The 18,852-nt window shown below is 40.3% G+C and overlaps 1 protein-coding gene across 5 annotated transcripts in view; it reads left to right on the top strand.

Moving 5' to 3' along the window:
• shf (Src homology 2 domain containing F) overlaps positions 1-18,852 on the top strand; it is a 197,489-nt gene that overhangs the window by 39,485 nt on the left and 139,152 nt on the right. For all 5 annotated transcript variants that reach the window (XM_088333493.1, XM_088333491.1, XM_088333492.1 and 2 more), the window contains exon 2: positions 12,591-12,723. In XM_088333493.1, coding sequence (XP_088189619.1) covers positions 12,591-12,723 — 133 coding nt within the window. The remainder of the gene's footprint in view (positions 1-12,590; positions 12,724-18,852) is intronic.

The following is an 18,852-nucleotide window of genomic DNA, read 5'->3' on the forward strand; positions in this document are numbered from 1 at the left end:
CTGGCCATGCCACTCGGCAGATGGTGCGTCCCGGGGCGATGTTGAGATGCCGCTCGCGGCCGCATGCTTTCTCCTGCTGTCAGTTGGTCATTAGTGCCGCCGGACCGGGCAGACATTTTGGAGCAGTTTGCAAATACGGAACGCTTCATCTACATCGACGAACAGATATGAGCGGGGCAGATTGGGGTGACTTTTTAGACCGAGTTAAATCATGTTTTTGGGTTCAGATGGGATGAGCATAAATTAGTAATAATATTGCATGAGAGTGGACAACAAAGGAATGGGTGTGGCTTTGAAATATTTTTTGTAGCAGTATTATGATTTCATTCATTATCTGCACCGCTTATCCTCAGTAGGGTCGCGGGGGGGCTGGAGCCCATTCCAGCTATCTTCAGGCAGTGGGCAGGGGACAACCTGAACCGGTTGCCAGGCAGTCGCAGGGCACATAGAGACAGACCATTCACTTGCTCATTCACACCAATTTTGGATAGGCCAATTAACATGACATGCATGTTTTTGGAATGTGGGAGGAAACCGGAGTGCCCGGCTTTATTATTATTTTAAATTATTAATTTATCTTGTGCTATAAATGGTACTACAAATGGTTATTTGTCTTAGTGTGATTGACTGCGGGCAGCACAGTGGCGCAGTGGTTAGCGCATGTGCGGCACAGTTCATGTCTTGGGAACCTCCTGCGTGGGTTCAAATCCAGCTCCAGACTTCCTGTGCGGAGTTTGTATGTTCTCCCCGTGCTTGCGTGGGTTTCCTCCGGGTACTCCGGTTTCCTCCCACATTCCAAAAACATGCATTTCAGGTGAATTTGCCGGTCCAAGTTGTCCCTAGGTGTGAATGAGCGAGCGAGTTGTCTGTCCCCGTGTGCCCTGCGATTGGCTGGCAACCAGTTCAGGGTGTCCCCTGCCCACTGCTCGATGATTGCTGGGATGGGCTCCAGCCCCCCGCGACCCTACTGAGGATAAGCGGTGTAGCTAATGAGATGAGATTGACTGCCGGGTTGTTCATAGTATGTGCTGCCTCCAGCCCTGCATTCAAATCTTGTACCAAGCCTTCACATTCGGTTCTGCAGCAGCCAGTCATACACTACGGGTCAAATGACATGCATTGAAAACCGAAATTGAATCAAATTGCTCCAGACGATTCAAATTAGCGGCTCAGCTGCTCCGTCTGATTGCAAAATCTCCTTTCTTCGCACCTTCAAAGTCTATCACAATACATATTTTGATTGCTTGGAATGCAAAGCACAATTTTCTCTGTCAAACGGTGCCGCTCTGAGATTTTACATTCAAACCTGCAACCAGACACCATCGGAAAGCTACCGGCGAGGTTTTCATCGCTCGCTCGACACTTGCCCTTCGTTTGTCCAACGCTATGTCAACAGGAAAAGCAAAGATGATGTCATGCTTTAGGAGCTGCACCGCCCGTAACTCAATCAATGATGCTGTTGTTTCCTGAAGCTTGCTCAAACATCCTGCGGCACCCAAGAATCTATAACAAGTAGAAAAGTGTTTCAAGACCTTGAACATGATAAAAAGGTATTTGAATTTGGTAATGGAAAGACAAAGACAACCAGTTAGGGTGTTTTAAATTTCTAATGAATTTTCTCTCAGAAAATAAGGTAACGGTGCTTTTGATGATCATTTAGGACAGCGGTCGGCAGTGTTCCCTCTAAGCTGCGCTCGTGCGCAATTGCGCACTGCTCGCACATTCTCAGCGCACAAGAAAATCTAGCCAGCGCACAAAAATCAGGGCTCAAAATTACTAATTAAGAAGCGACCCAAGTCAAAGTTACAGTGCATGAAGGTAAAAATACACGGGTTCCCCTGTGTCCTAAATGCGGTATTTTGAAGTCTAGTCGAAGGATGAACGAAGTTGAGTAAAGTTAGTAGAGTTTGTCGGGGAACCGACTTCTTCGGCTCACCTCACTAAAAGGAACCGTCTCTTTCGGGTCCTAAACGGCTCTTCGGGTTGTTTTTGCTTCTTTAATCCCAACATGACCAAATATTAAGTAAAATTATGCACAAAATGACTTAAAGGAAGGGGGGAATAGAACAAAAAGAAAAAAAATACCAAAATGAAAAAGTATTGAAAAGCTGAGGAAAAAAAAAAACAAAAGGAAGAGAAAAAAAGAAGGAAAAATTTAGAAAAAAGACAGAAAAAAAGAAAAGACAGAAATGTAGGTTAAAAGTAAATAGAGAACAAAAAGAAAAAAGTAACAACTCGGAAAAAATAAACACAATGAGATTTTTTTAAAGGAATTTCAAAAAAAGTAGAAAAAAACACGGGAAAAAGAAGAAAAAGTTTGTGTTGCATTCAAATCATTTCCAATGATATCAAGTGAATCTTGTTGCCAACATTGTACTTCCACTAAAAATGTGATTAAGTAGAGTTCTGTATCTTACAACCGACTAAATAAGCCCTCAAAAATGTTAATGTTATGCGACAAAATATTTCAGGAAATAAAAAGAAATGGATATCTTGTGAAAGAATTGTAAGAACAGACAACGTTTGCATTAGTACACGAGTCAATTCATTCAAAAGAGAAAAATAATTTTGCATTGCCGGAAACTCAGCAAAATGTAACTTGATGTCAAGTTTTGGACATGTTTGATAATTAATTATCTTGCCACACTTGGGATTGCTGTTGCTCACTGTTGTTTCAAGCGTTGCTCACCGACTTTGTGTGAACACTCAGACCCGTAAGGAAAATTAGTGGGAACATTGGCGGTCGGGTACCTATGGCTCACAAGTCATATATGGTTCTTCCCATAGATACATCAGGGTCAGAGACCAAATTGATGCCATGTAAATGTTCCCAATGTCATTTCATTATTATGAACCCTATGTAGTGGATGCATAGCTAAAACAACACCGATATCCTTTATGTTACGGTATATATAGGGCCCTTCCTCAACTATAGTTTACAGCAGGGGTAAGGAACCTATGGCTCGGGAGCCAAATATGGCCAGGGTTGGGTAGGTTACTTTAACTGGATTACTTTCAGTTACTTTTGGATTACTCCAATACCATATATGCTAATAAAAGACAAAAGAAACTAAATATGAATAAAATGATGACTCACAACACGTGGTAAGCTTTCTCTCCTGGCTTTGATCTCTTTGATCTCCGGCAAAACTAACATAAAATGCGACAGAAACAAAATGAAAATAAATCCAAACAGCTTGCCAACATCATTTTTGCCGTTCCATGTGTTCCGTTACTCCCCAAGCCTGCACAGAATTTAGTCATTTTATTCATATTTAGTTTCCTTTGTCTTTTATTAGCATATTTCGTATTGGAGTAATCCAAAGGTAATTGAAAGTAATCCAGTTAAAGTAACTTTACCCAACTCTGTATATGGTTTTTTTTCATGAGTACGTATGGCTCCGAAATAAAATGCAACTATTCTGTGGCGTTCCAAAGTCAAGTGATTTCATCCCGTTTTTGGTCTATATAAAGCCGAAACAACTTAATGCAGAAGTTTGATAAGAAACCATTTAAACTGATAAATAAAAACGCTGGCAAACGACTTTGATTGGGTGGGGAGTACAGGTGGGCGGATCCCTGCACACAGCGCAAGGCACTTCCTTCTCTCGCTCTTTTTCTCTCGCTCAGTGCAGTCTACACCCAAAGCGAATGAGACGATATGCTTATGGTTTGCAGTCATTTGTGACATTTTTACAAAATAACTTTGCATGCACATTGTTTTGAAACCGTTATTAAGGACAAATTTCATGGAAAAAAATGGCCTCAACACTCTTAACTTAAGGTGGAAGACAAATTGTAAATGACATATTTACATAGATTTGGGACACAGGATTTGGCATTATTATCATTTCATACATTTGATTAAATCACCAAATGACACAAAGCGAAATAAAATGTGCTGATGAATTAGCTTTTGTCTAGAGAGCGTGTTTGGTAGTTTTTTCAATATTGTCTGAAAATATATGATCTGGCTCTCTCAATTTCTTTTTAAAACATTCTTTGCTTTTATGGCTCTTTGGGTCAAAAAGGTTCCTGACCCCTGGTTTATGGTCTGGGTGTCACGCCAACATACCCCGCTTTGGCAGTAGGTCGCCAAGACATCCTTTAAATGGAAGCCCATTAAACTATGTATGTTCACCGTTGAAATACCTGTACATTATGATGAAAACCCACAGAACAAACACCCTAAAACGCCATCAAACCCTTTGATTGGGTGAGCCGCGCACAGAGCTTTAGCACTCCCCTCTTTCTCTCAGCCAGTGCTGCCTGCACCGAAGGTAACTACGTCGGTGTCCTAGTTTGCAGAATTTTGTGACATTTTTACAAAATGACTTTTCTCGCACCTTGAAACCATTTTATATGACAAGCAACAGTCAAAATGGACCTTAACACTCTTGAGTAACTGCGGGAGGGAGACAAATGTTCAAAGTTCTCGGGCACATAGTTATTCAAACTCTTTACGAAGATATAAATCTACCAGCACGAGGCCAAGTTACGTTATGCCAACAAGGAGACTAATTACACCAGTTTGTGATTTTGTGGGCCATGGCCTCCGACCTCGAACCACTCTATTGAAGTACCACAGTCGGATGGGAATTGATGTGATTCATTATGTTTTCATAGTGAGGCTTACTTATTCTTGGGTCTGGGCTATGAAAGAGCTTGGTTTGGCACAAGTCACCATTACTGTTGCTCGGGCTTTCATGCTAACTCGTGACAAGGTGGTCATCAAACTGCAATCACGATTGAGATCTGAGGTCGTTTTTAGCCTCAGCTTTGTTGCTCGTGTTTGTGTTGCACGTTTTTTTTCTTCCATTACCTCAATTTGCGAAAGAAACATTTCATTTTTTGGCGCAAAAACAAACCATGGCCATGTTGGTGCTGGACTTGAAACGCACATAAGCATAACATTTGTGGAAGCCATAATTATGCTGCGGCAGAACAAGGCCTAGTTATTTTCCCCAAAACAGATGGCAAAGGGCAACATTTGGAAGCCAGGAAATTTAACTCGCAGTAACCTCAACGAGAGTCTCTCGTTGTCCTTTAGTTACTCATCACACCTTGAGTGATTATACTAAATATGGTGGTTGACATGATATTTCACAAATTAAACCCTAAAGCCTCCTGATTCATTTCAAGACAAGTTCAATTTTCAGGTGCACTTGGTTCACTCCTGCTTCCGACAGTTTGAAAAAGGTGGCTGTCGCTACAGACACAAATGTACGTTTTGTTGATTTGAAAATTTTTGTTCCTTTTTTTAACAGAAGATCCCGGTTTACAACGTGGTGCTGGATCTACAACAGATTATGATATTATTATTATAATTATTTATGCATAAACACCATAATATATATCACTTTCTTAATATGTCATCTATCCATCCATCCATTATCTGCATCAGTAGGGTCGCGGGGGTGTGGGAGCCCATCTCAGCTGACACCCTGAACTGCTTGCCAGCCCGTCGCAGGGCACACAGAGACAGACAATTCACTCGCTCATTCACACCTAGGGACTATTTGGACCGGCCAATTAACCTGACATGCATGATTTTGGAATGTGGGAGGAAACCCGAGTGCCCAGAGGAAACCAACGCAAGCACAGGGAGAACATGCAAACTCCACCTAGGAAGGTTCTATCTCATGACCTCAGAACTGTGCCGCACACGCGCTAACCACTGCACCGCCGTGCTGCCTTAAGATGTAATTTCTTTACATATTAGTTTAACAAGATAAAATACATGCTATTATGGAAAACATATAGTACCCTTGGAAAGCCCTATACTCAGTCCCGTACCTTTTTCGGCAGCAGCTTGTGAGTAGCCCCAGATCGGTCCATACCCATCCCCCACCCTCAGGGGTGTCATGGCCGCCTCAGTTCCACCATTAGTCCAGGCTTGGCAGCGACAGGTCAGGGGCCAGTCTCCCATCAGTGGTCTTTAAATTCCCCGCCACGGCGGACGAGTAGGTTCGGGCACTAGGGTCGGTCACAACTCTGTGCCCGCCTTCCGTGACTGAAGGCCGGAATAGGTGGGAGATTAGTCTTCGATTTCATTGGATGTGGTCTTTATAATATCTTAAAGTCTTAAATTTGAATGGAAAAATTATTGGGGAGCCCTGAGTGAGGTAAACATAGGATAAGCAGTGTCTGAAACTCGTGACAAAAAGTTACCGGACACCAGGGCAGACAACTCTGAAAAGTAGCCTGCCCAGCCATAAAGTACCCTCAGGATTAAGGATTGATAATCAGAATATATAACAGAACAACACTTCAGAATTCAGTTTATTATAAATCTACTTATAACATTCATGGCATGTATATGACATGGCTGTTTTCCATCTGCCATCAGTACGTAATTGTATTTACTCATCTTCATTCATGCAATGTTTGCGTTGCGACGTCTGCTACAAGCCACGTGAACTCCTCTTTCCACGATCCTTTAATTGTACGTTTACGTTTTGTAGCGTCATCAATTTTGTTAGCTTCTTTTGAATCTTCTGGGGCTGAGGTTTTGGCCTGATTCCTTATCCATTTTTCTTGTGTTCTCTGTGCGTCTACTTTGGAAAATGATATGCAAATGCATGACCTTATAACGCTCGGGAAAGTCTGGAAGCACGAGTATGCAAATTGCTAAACAAAACGAAGTTCCGGAATTTCCAAACCGAACGAAGATTTCAAAATCAGAATAAAGCAAATGTTAGATTTGAAAAAAATATTTTGCTTTTTTTTTTTTCTTGAAAAAGTTGTAGGCCACCCAGGCGGAGACGTTTTGTAAATTGTACGTCCTTGCAGACGTTATTTCAGACACTGGGATAAGGTATAATCAATTATTACAAATTTCATTTCTCATTGATTGGGTAGTTTGTAATCTATTCCAGTGGATTAAAACGTACATTTATCCAACCTGAATAGTATTTTGTCGTCTGTTTTTCTTTTCAATCATGTTGAAACAAACATCACATCAAAAAATCACCAGAAAATAAAATAGGGTTGAAAGGATGAATCCAAAGGCTTTTAGTGGTCTTTATTTCAACCCTTAAACTAATTGAATTCCTGTAGACGTTAAAAGTTAAAAAAAAACATTTATTATTAGGTGATTTAATGTTTTGGGGAAACAGAACTTTACTGTCTGACTAAGTCCAAGTTATTTTATGCTTGATTACTTAAGACACTCTGCTTGTAAGTCTGTATGCTAATCTGTTTATCACTGATTCTTGTCAGAGCATCGCTCCAATGAGTGATATGCTTGTTTATGTTTAGTCCAAATTATTTCTTGATGCTCATGACTCACAGGGTGTCCCACATGCACACTCTGGTCGATGCTGAAGCATTTGGCTGATTGGACCGATACATCAGTGTGCTTTACTAGCGCCAATACAATTTGAAATGACTAAGTGCCTTTTTGAGGACAGTGTGTAGTCGATTGTCTTATTTGGTATGTCATGTGTGATTCACTCTTTATGTCACTCTCAGATTGCCATACTCTTGTTTTTAGAAGTTACCGTGTTAAGAGGAAGCTACCAAGAAGTCCAGTGTGGTGTCTTTATTCTTTCCAATACCCAAAATTTCCTCATGTTGGGGTTTTTGATTTTTCCTTTCCCTCATGTAGGTTTTAGATCAGGGGATGGTGTCATAATAGTCTGTGGTTTGCAATACTCTGTTGTCTGTGCAGCCCTTTGAGATGCTTTGATTAAGGGCTATACAAATTAACATTATTTGACTTGACTTGAAGTCACAACCTGAATGGTGATGTCACAATGCAGTAAATGAAAGACTCTGGTTTTTAGTGCCTTACCGGCTGGAAACATATGTTGGTCTGGAGAGGGATGGGCGCCACCAGGCTGTACTTGCACAAGAAATGGTGCCCTTACCACCCACATGCTTAAGGGATCCAACCAACCAACCATTGTATTGATTGCTTCTGTGAATAGGGCGAGACATCTGTTTAGCCTGGAGCGTTCCTGTCGAGTCTTGTTTTCTCTCCAAAATATTCCCGAATCTTGACACGTTGTGGATTTGTGCCGTGCAGCATTGACTTTGGAGGGCTGCTGTCACTCTTCATGTTTCTCAGAAATATACTTTGCGGAAGTACAACATGTAATAGGAGGTGAACACACCCCTGTTAAAATTGCAGGTTGGTCTGAAAAATGGAACCACTAAAAAAGTGACCTGAAAATGTCCATTTTCTATGGCACTTGTCATAGGTGCACTTTAATGTTCAATAATCCTAACACACTTGGTATTGTTGTTAAATCCTTTTGGGTTTAAAGCAGAAAGCCTAAATTAAGGAACTCTGAACCTCAGAAGTTTGAGACAGAGGAGTCTTTTACCTGTCTACCAGGCTGACCGTGACTAAAAGGCCATTTCCTTCTTTCTTTTTTTTACTGTTTAGGATGCAATGTTCTGGAGCTTATCATAGAATAATTCAAGCGAGATAAGATTGCAACCTAAACCTGCTTGTAGTCGTATAAAATGCCAAATGAAATGAAATGATCTGCATTTATATAACGCTTTTCAAGTCAAGACTTCCCAATAGTGGATGAAATTAAATGTTCCTTAAAGTCTAGAAATCCATGTTTAAGTCATTTCTGGATCTTCTCTGTATCTTCCTTATTAGACAGTAGCTTCTTCTTCCTCACCAAAAACTAGCGTCCTCCTAGCAAAATCTCTTCTTCTATGCGGAAAACTCGCATTGTCTTTTTCTATGTGGAAAGCAGCTCTTTTATAATGAAATGATCTGCATTTCTCTAGCGCTTTTCAAGTCAATGACTTCCCAAAGCGCTTTACAATGTGCTCCACATTTCCCAGTAGCGGCCTTGCAGCCATGTAAGGTGCTAACCTGCTTATTGGGGGTATTAGGGGTTCAGTGTCTTACCCAAGGATACTTCTACATGTAACACGGACGAGCCGGGATTCGAACTGGGATCCCTTGATCCCAAGACGAGCGCTCTATCTCCTGAGCTACTGCCGCCCCAACTGCATACTGCAAAGAAGCATGCAATTGTGCTACTGTCGATAATGACGAGAAAAATCATATGCTTTGGTTCTACAACAAAGACAGTTAAAACATCTTCTTTGTTCCTTTATCTCTTTGTTTCCTTATCCTCACTGTAAAATGTGGACCTGGAGTCGTCCAATTTCGTTGTGACAATATATCCCATGTTGTAACAATGACAATAAAGGCATATTCTATTCTATTGTATTCTATTCTATTCTAGACTCCCGAAATTATGTTCATTTGGATTAAATTGAAAACTAAAATGTTTTACTGTGTATCTGTGTATAATTTGCCCTCATGTAGGTTTTAGATCAGGGGATGGTGTCATAATAGTCTGTGGTTTGCAATATTCTGTGGTCTGTGCAGCCCTTTGAGACCCTTTGTTAGTAAGAGTCATGTAGACCATGTATTCCAGGTCAATGAAGGGGTCGTTGATGGCCACAACCTCCACCTTCTTAGAGTGGAAAGCGGCGCGGGTCACCAGGCGACCGATGCGGCCGAATCCGTTGATACCGACTTTCACCATTTTGCCAAATAAACATGACTTGACTATTGTTGACAAAAAAAATGGGATGAGGTTAACTTCATTTTATGAAAACTTGATAGTCTGACTGTTAATATGAACACTATTCACATATGTACATGAATGCATAAATAGAATTAGAATTATGTGCAACTTTTAGTCTTTGTAACCTTCCTAACCATAGTTTTTTTTTACAGTATACTCACCTCCTTTTCTATTGGTGACCTGTTCCGGTTGTATAACACCTCACGCTGAAGGTTATCCTCGCTTGCCTCCAATACTCTGAGTACAAGTGGCATTGAGACACCCGCTGATTCATTCCAATTAAATTACTATGTAATATCCTTGTCACATTGTCTGTATGAGTTGAGTGTCAAAGATGAAATATGTTTGAGTCTCACCAGAGAACATTTTCACAGAGCAAGTACTTCACTTACTATCAGCACCACAACAAAGGATGAAGGTTTACACTTTAAAAATCTGTGTATTTGGGAATTTTTTTTCCACAAATGCCCTTAAAGAGACTTTATATCCGGGTTTAGGAACTATTTTGATCCAAAGAGCATTAAAGCAAATTTTTGTTTTTCATTATTTTGGCATGGGGTTGGTGGTGGAGTGAGCTATCTATCTCTCTATCTCTCTATCTCTATACCTACCTACCTACCCACCCTCCCTGGTCATATCCCTCGAGAGGGGTGACCGACAGCAAGACAAACAGATACAAAAATAAAGAAAATTGAAAAAGGGAAAAAGTAGCAAAAAACACACTCAAACAAGTTAAGCACCTCGGCACCCAAGTCGGCCATGCTTTCGTCCATAGGATGAAACAGGACACAAGAAAGCGGCCATGTCACTCGGGTCAGGGTGATACAACACACTCATCTGTTCAACAGCTTCCACTGGTTTACCCCTGCCGCATCATAGGGGTGCCCTGCCCATCCCTTAGAACGCGTCCAACATCCCACTATCCTTTCACAACACCGCTCCACTCATTCCGATCACCAACAAGAGCTCTAGCTTCCATTATATTTAGAGTGAGCGACATTGTATATATCTTGAAACAAAACCGCTTATTCTGCTCTCCAGACAAAAGCTTATTCTTCAGCGCATTTTATTTCACTGGGTGACGTTTGATGATTTGATAACATTTATGAAATGTTAAAAGTGTCAGAGCCTTTGTCGCATTTGAATATACCACTCAAAATTTGTCTCTCGCAGTTACTTAGAAGTATTAATGCTCATTTTGACTGTAATTTTCGTCAGAAATAATTCAAGGTACGAGCAAAATTCTGTAAAAATGTCACCAAATTCTACAAACAAGGATACCAACGTATTTACTTTCGACGCAGACAGCACTGCGCTCTTTGCACAGCTCCGCCCATCTCTACCACTCACCCAATCATTTTTTCCTGGGTGCTTTGCTGGTGTTTTTGGGTGTTTACTGTTTGTTCTCTGGGATTTCATCAGAAAATGTTTCAACAGTGAACATACATAGTTTAATGATCTTCTGTATGAAGGATTTCTTAGCGATATACAGCCAAAACGGGGTGTTGTCTTGTGACACCTTGATTGTAGATTGTAGTAAAAAATGTGCCCTATATATACAAGAACGGTGTTTTGGCTTCGCCTGTACAGTGGAACCTCGGTTCTCGACCATAATCCGTTCCAGAACCCTGTTTAAAAACCGATTTGTTCGATCACCGAAATCATTTTTCCTATTAAAACTAATGTAAATCGTTTTAATCCGTTCCAACACCCCGAATGTTTACCTTGAATGTTTAACGTAAACATAAAACTAACCCAGGCTAATCGTACGTCCGCGTTATCGTAATCTTCCGTACGAAAGATTACGCTAACATGAACGTGTAATAATTTAAAAAATCAGGTCGTTTACAAGTCATTTAGCTCCCGGGTCTCCACAACAAGTGGTGAGCGGTTCATTGGAAAGGGGGCTGCGTTCCAACACCCTGAATGTTGGGCTCCGTTCCAACACCCTGAATGTTTACCTTGAATGTTTAACGTAAACATGAAGCTAACCCAGGCTAATCGTACGTTCGCGTTATCGTAATCTTCCGTATGAAAGATTACGCTAACATGAACGTGTAAAAATTAAAATAAAAGGATAAAGAAAAGGATTATGAATAGGATTTCTTACCTTTGTGGTGGTCAGCAGAAGGCGCAGTTGGAGTAGTAGTACGCACTACTTTTCTTTTTTCACCTGTAGCAACTTTGCTGCTTGCACTGACTTTCTCCAGAGGCATAATTAGGGACTAAAACACTTCGTACTCCTATATTAAAAGCGAAAGCAAAACCAAGCTCGTCCGCACGCGATAACAGTTGGTCACGAAAAGAGCGATCTACACCCGTACGGCGCTCAGCATCGCAAACTAGCGTACGCACTCACGCATTACCGGCGTTCGAACTCCGATTTTTTGACCGAACAGCGAAGCAAGAATTTTGCGAAATTTTTGGTCTGACTCCGATTTGTTCGAACTGAGAGGCGTTCGAAAACCGAGGTTCCACTGTACTACTATAAGTTTCACTCATGCTAAAAATAAAACGACATGGAGAAAATTGGTGAGGTTTCAACTTAGTCTCCGAGCCAGACATACTCATGGAAAGTGTCATAAATGGCTCGCAAGCCATAGGTTCCGTGTGTTCTTTCCAGGTATTTGCTATCTTCCTTGGGTCGCAGGACGTCCACGTAATTGCCATCTACTGCAGAAAACTGTAATTACCACGGGATCACTGAACGTCCAGTGTGGTATAAATCTGCCAAATTGTTTGGCCTTTGAAAGCTCAGCAGGACCGATCGAAGCCTTAACTTTTTAAACAGTGGGCTTGTCATTGTGGTGTAATTAGGCTGAGCAGCATTCATGGAGAGCGTGTGTTGAAAGCCCCAAGCTGAGACGGTACTTTTTTACCGGATTATGTTGGCGTGTGCATTACTGTGTGGACATGCAAAGCTCATGCATCCTTTTTCTGTCATCTCAACCCTCCTGACACTTAATCATGTTAAAAAATGGATCTTGCTGCAATTTCAGTTCCTTTTTGTGTATGCCCTCACAGCTAATTATCCTGGAGGACTACGCTGACCCTTTTGATGCCGAGCAGACCGGTGGTATGCAGGCCAGCACGGAGAAAGTGACCACGGAGAATGACGGATACATGGAGCCGTACGAGGCCCAGAAGATGATGGCAGGTAAGACTACTGATGTTCTGTCCCTTTTTTTGTTCCCGCATCTGGAATATCTCTCATATGATGTATACAATGAGCAGTGTTCTCGTTTGCCTGCGTCCCTGCGTCATAGACGCAACGTTTTTGACACCAAATTGTCTTTTTTACCCGATTACTTTTTTTGTTTTAACAAAGATTTACCGCACTCCAAACTTTTCGTCAGGCAGATCCGCCATTGTTGTTTTGGTCTCGCGCCGATTTCGGCAAACGAGATTTCGTTGCTTCGAGATGACGTCATTGTTGTGGCGGTTGTCGAGTGAAAGAGAAGTATGCCTCCGAAAAAACAGTATTAGGTGCAAATCAACAAAAAATTGGTCATTTCTTCAGTGTCGGTAATAAGTCGAAACATAACACAGAAAGTGGTATCAACGGCAATAATTCCGGCACGAAAAAACGGCAGAGAAATTCTTCAGAAGACCGCGAAGCCAAGGAAAACACGTGTTTTGAAGCGAACGATTCGACGAAAGGAAATAAACAAAAGAATACTAGCAAGAAAAGGACTTTTCTGCCAAAATGGACTAAATTATATTCCTGGTGACGCTATGAGGAGGATGATAATGGATTGGACATTGAGAAGGCATTACAACTATGGCGGGACAGCAAACCACGAAGAATATATGAACTGAAAAATTTGAAGTGATAACTGCTTTGTATTACCAATCAACTGTGATGATTAAAACTGCATGAATATATAAATATTTCAGCAATATTATTTTGTATAGTGTACAATATTGTTAACTGAAAAATCTGAAGTGATAACTGCTTTGTATTACCAATTAACTGTGATGATTAAAACTGAATGAAAATATAGATTAATATAATTATTTCAGCAATAATATTTTTTATAACGTACAATATTGTCGTGAACTGAAAAATCTTGAAGTGATAACTGATTTGCATTACCAATAAACTGTGATGATTAAAACTAAATGAATATATAGATTCAAATTATATATTTGTCGCCGATTTACAATTTCAACCTCGATAACACAAAATTTTGGGGACCCATAGATCTCTGTTGGGACCCATAGATTTTTGAGCATGCCCATCACTTTTCAGAGGTAAAATGAACACTGTATGAGATATTTTGATGTTAGATGAAATATTGTAAGACCCAGATATAAAAAACACACATTTTAACCACGTTAAATGGTGTTACAGGAAGCCTGTGGAGATAAAAATGAATTGTTTGCAAGAAATATACATTTTTGAACTTTCATGACAGGGGATCCTTGAAAAGCATTAAAAGGCATTGAATTTATTATTCTGAAAACAAAGTCCTTATTGACATTAAAATGTCTTGAATCCATTTTTTGAAATATAAACATATTAATAAGATTTATGATTGTTTGAGCTAAAAAGACAAGCTGGCACCTAGTTCAGTGTTTCCCCTGCCCACTGCCAAAGTATAGCTGGGATGGGCTCCATCACCCCCCGCGACTCTACTGAGGATAAGCGCTGCAAAAAATGGATCGATGGATGAGCTAATAAGTAACATTTATCAATTGTGTTTTTTAATAGTTCATCGATTTACTTTCATGGCAAAATTGCCTGACCACAATAACAGATATTTTTCCTTTTTTCTTTTCTTTTTTGTGTATGTGTTTGTCTTGCAGTCGGTCACCCCTCTCGAGGGAAATGACAAGGGTAGATAGATATAGATTATTGGGAATGTCTCTCTTATAAAACATACTTTTCTTGTACAGTGGAACCTCGGTTCTCGACCGTAATCCGTTCCAGAACCCTGTTCGAAAACCGATTTGGTCGATCACCGAAAATCGTTTTTGCCATTAAAAGTAATGTAAAATCATTTTAATCCGTTCCAACACCCTGAACGCTTACAATGAACGTAAACATGAAGCTAACACATGCTAATCGTACGTTCGCGTTAGCGTAATCTTCCGTACAAAAGATTACGCTAACATGAACGTGTACAACTAAAAAAATCAGGTCGTTTACACGTCATTTAGCACCCGGGTCTCCACAAAAAGTGGTGAGCAGTTAAAGGATAAAGAAAATAATTATGAATAGGATTTCTTACCTTTGTGGTGCTCAGCAGAAGCCATGCTGTATGTATAGCAAGATCGGAAACTCGCACACCTTGTTCATATTTTGCTATTATTTCTTTCTTAAATGCAATAGTTGTACGCACTACCCTTCTTTTTTCACCTGTAGCAACTTAGCTGCTCGCACCGACCTTCTTCGGAGGCATAATTAGGGGCTAAAACACTCCGTTCACCGATATCTTACGCGAAAGCAAAAAGAAGTGTGCGCGCACGTCATAACAGTTCTTCACGAGGGGTGGGGGAAATCTACACCCGTACGCCGCTCAGCATCGCACCCTAGCGTATCGGCGTTCGAACTCCGATTTTTTGAACGAAAAGCGAAGCAAGAATTTCTCAAAATTTTTGGTCGAGAACCGATTTGTTCGAACTGAAAGCCGTTCGAAAACCGAGGTTCCACTGTACTTGTAATTGATTTGATTTATTATTTTTGATCCATATCGTCAGTTTATTTTATCATTATTTCCATTTTTGTTTTATACCTCGCCGTTGTATAATTTTACTGGTATGTTATGTGAAAACTATTGATGTTGTATATGTGCTTTAGCTTCAGCGTAGCTCTTTTTCTTGGTGCATTTCTTTGTTGCAACGTAATTTTGCCCGACTGGGAATCCTTCACGCGCCTCAGATGGCCCTGTGCTGCGTTAACATGACAGGTGCAGCAGAGCGCACGGCAAATGTGTGTCATCGAGGATTTGGAAACATTTTTAAAAGCGCTACTCGCTTGGAATGATATGATATCCGGCTTTAAGCCATTTAAAGCAAAAAAAACAAAAACATAATGAATAAGGTCGACAGTGTTTTCAAGGAAGGGATATTTCTTCACTTAGCAAGCAGCTGCATGCTCTGAATTTAGACATTTTCTTTTCCTTCTCCTTTGACCACAACAGTTATAAAATAATTCAGCTGCAACACATTCTCCACACTGCTACATCACACTGTGCTTTCATTCAGTGGCTGAGCGAGTAATGTGAAAGAAGAAGAATTACACAAACTTCTTCAGATTCTTTTGCTGTTTTTCTTGGTATTTATTTGAAGTCTGTAAAACGATATGGCTCTTTCCTGGAAAAAAACAAGAATCTTACACCCAATATGCAGTACCCTTTTTTGGGAAAGTATACTTTAGTTGACTAGTCAAGTCAATTCATGTCATGTTTATTTGTATAGCCCTTAATCACAAGGAGTCTCAAAGGGCTGCACAAACCACAGATGATTGCAAACCATCCCCTGATCTGAAACCTATATGAGGGTTAGGAAAAACTCAAAAAACGATATGGCTCTTTCCTGGAAAAAAACAAGAATCTAATACTCAATATGCAGTACCCTTTTTTGGGAAAATATACTTTAGTTGACTAGTCAAGTCAATTCATGTCATGTTTATTTGTGACGCCCTTAATCACAAGGAGTCTCAAAGGGCTACACAGACCACAGATGATTGCAAACCATCCCCTGATCTGAAACCTATATGAGGGTTAGGAAAAACTCAAAAAACGATATCGCTCTTTCCTGGAAAAAAACAAGATTCTAACACCCAATATGCAGTACCCTTTTTTGGAAAATATACTTTAGTTGACAAGTCAAGTCAATTCATGTCATGTTTATTTGTATAGCCCTTAATCACAAGGAGTCTCAAAGGGCTGCACAGACCACAGATGATTGCAAACCATCCCCTGATCTAAAACCTATATGAGGGTTAGGAAAAACTCAAAAACCTAAGCATGAAGAAAATGAAGAAACCTTGAAGTTGACCGCACATGAGGTAAAAACCCCCCTTCCAGGATGACCAGGCTGCAATTGGTGTTGCAATAACAAATAATTGTCAACATAAACTATAGAACATAACTGTGTTTTAAGCCTAGATTTAAACTGTTCCACTGAGGTTGCAAATTGAATCAAGGGGAAGAGCATTCCATAACATCGGGGCTCGGATGGAGAACGCTCTCGAACCTGCAGTTCCCTTCTTGGCTCTTGAGATCAGTAGTAGACAAGCATTTTCAGAGCGAAGACTAGAATTTCTTAATCCTTGAATATCGTAAAATATTAAATGGTAAATGGTCTGCATTTATATAGCACTCTTCAAGTCAATGAAGACCTCCCAAAGAGCTTTACAATGTTCTTCACACTTACGCATTCACACACTCACACACCAATAGGGAGTCAGCCATGCAAGGCGGCCTACCTGCTTATTGGGGGCATTAGGGATTCAGTGTCTTGACCAAGGACAGTTCGACATAACACGGCGGATATGTTATCAAGGGTGTGCAAACCACTGCCCGGGTGCCATTTCTGGTCTGCTCACAATTTTTAGTGGCCCTCAGAATTTACTGAAATTATTACTGCATTGCTATTTCTAATATGTTTACTGCATGGTACACATTTTTGAATATCCAAAAAATACTAATCACAGGAATGTCGATGTAAAGTTCGCCGCTTTAAAGTCAAAATGGGTGACCAACTAGAATCGAGTACATACGATAATTTTTGTTTCTTAAATGTGGGAAAGGGGGTGGGGGCTTCTAACGATTACAAGCAGTTTCAAATATGTCCGCTGGATGTCACCAAAGCTAAGCGTTACTCCCAGAGCTGTATTTGCTGACTACCATTCACCATCGAGAAAACATTGAAGAAACTTGTTTGTTTACTTAATAGTCATGGACGTGCTGTTTAAGGCATGAGATGAATACAGAATTTAAAAAAAATAGCTGGGTGTCTTTGCAGAAGATTAAAGAAACTTTGTCTCCTCATGCTGAGGTTTTTGAGTTTGTCCTTGCCCTCATGTAGGTTTTAGATCAGGGGATGGCGTAAGAATACTCTGTAGTTTGCAATAGTCTGTGGTCTGTGCAGTCCTATGAGACTCCTTTTGATTAAGGGCTATACAAATTAACACCACTTGCCTTGACTTTCTATGATCTGAACATACCAGCAAAGTTCCAATATTCAGGTAAACTTTTATTTAAGAAAAAACGGAAAAAGCAAAAATACGTTTAAATCACGACAATCATTGAAATTGGTGTTTGTATGCTATTTTTATCACTGTCCATTCTGCATTAGTTTTCCAGAGATAAACTCTGTTGATAAATATTACAAGAGATGAAATGGCCTTATAGCAGTATATTTTCTACACAAATGACTGTCAGCAGTTTAACAAAATGACAGTATATCCTATATTAAATGACAGTATATCCTATATGTGAAATTTTAATGCTGGATAATTAGAATAATACAACATATGAAAGTCAATGGATATGTTGAAAACCCATTAATCTTTCTCTTGATTTACAGTAGTAGTGCCAGATGTATGTATCTCTTGAGATAATCTGATCCTGGTTGCTTGGCTGGTATTAGTACTTAATACTCCAACTCAATACAACATTTTATTTATCTCTGTACATTCAAGGAAACTGTGCGGGTCAGATGTATCGACATTTCGTTCTGTAGACACGTGTACTAGAATGACAATAAAGTAGATCTGAATCTGATTCTGAATCTGAATCTGGTCTGGAGCAGGCTAGCGATATAGAATATATCTTCGTTGTAACTTAGCAAGGCTAAACTTAACCTGCCTTCATGCAACCGACTTGAGATTAAATTCATCCAAAATAACATACATATCCAGGCTTTATCCCTTAGATTGGTTTCGCGCTATATCCCTGAAGTGTGCGCGTGTGTGCTTGTGTGTTGCCACCATCAGATTACTGAAACTGTCTGTCTACAAACCGTAATTTTTTGTTGAGTTGTAAAGTGTTCTCTAGCATATTTCCTCCACACCCTTCTTTCTACCCTTTTTAACCCCTGAAACATTTTCGTACTTGAAAATAGGTACTATTTCAGTATTTAATTTCCCCCTATGTTCCGGTCCGGAGCCTTCGCTCTGAAAATGCTGGTCTACTACTGATCCCAAGAGCCAAGAAGAGATCCGCAGGTTCGAGAGCCTTCTCCATTCGGGCCCCGGTGCTGTGGAATGCTCTTCCCCCTGAGCTTTGATCTGCAACCTCAGTGGAAATGTTTAAATCTGATCTTAAAACACACT

Source organism: Urocampus carinirostris, chromosome 4 (genome assembly GCF_059441175.1).
Source record: "Urocampus carinirostris isolate Australia breed hairy pipefish chromosome 4, RoL_Ucar_1.0, whole genome shotgun sequence".
NCBI lineage: Eukaryota > Metazoa > Chordata > Actinopteri > Syngnathiformes > Syngnathidae > Urocampus > Urocampus carinirostris.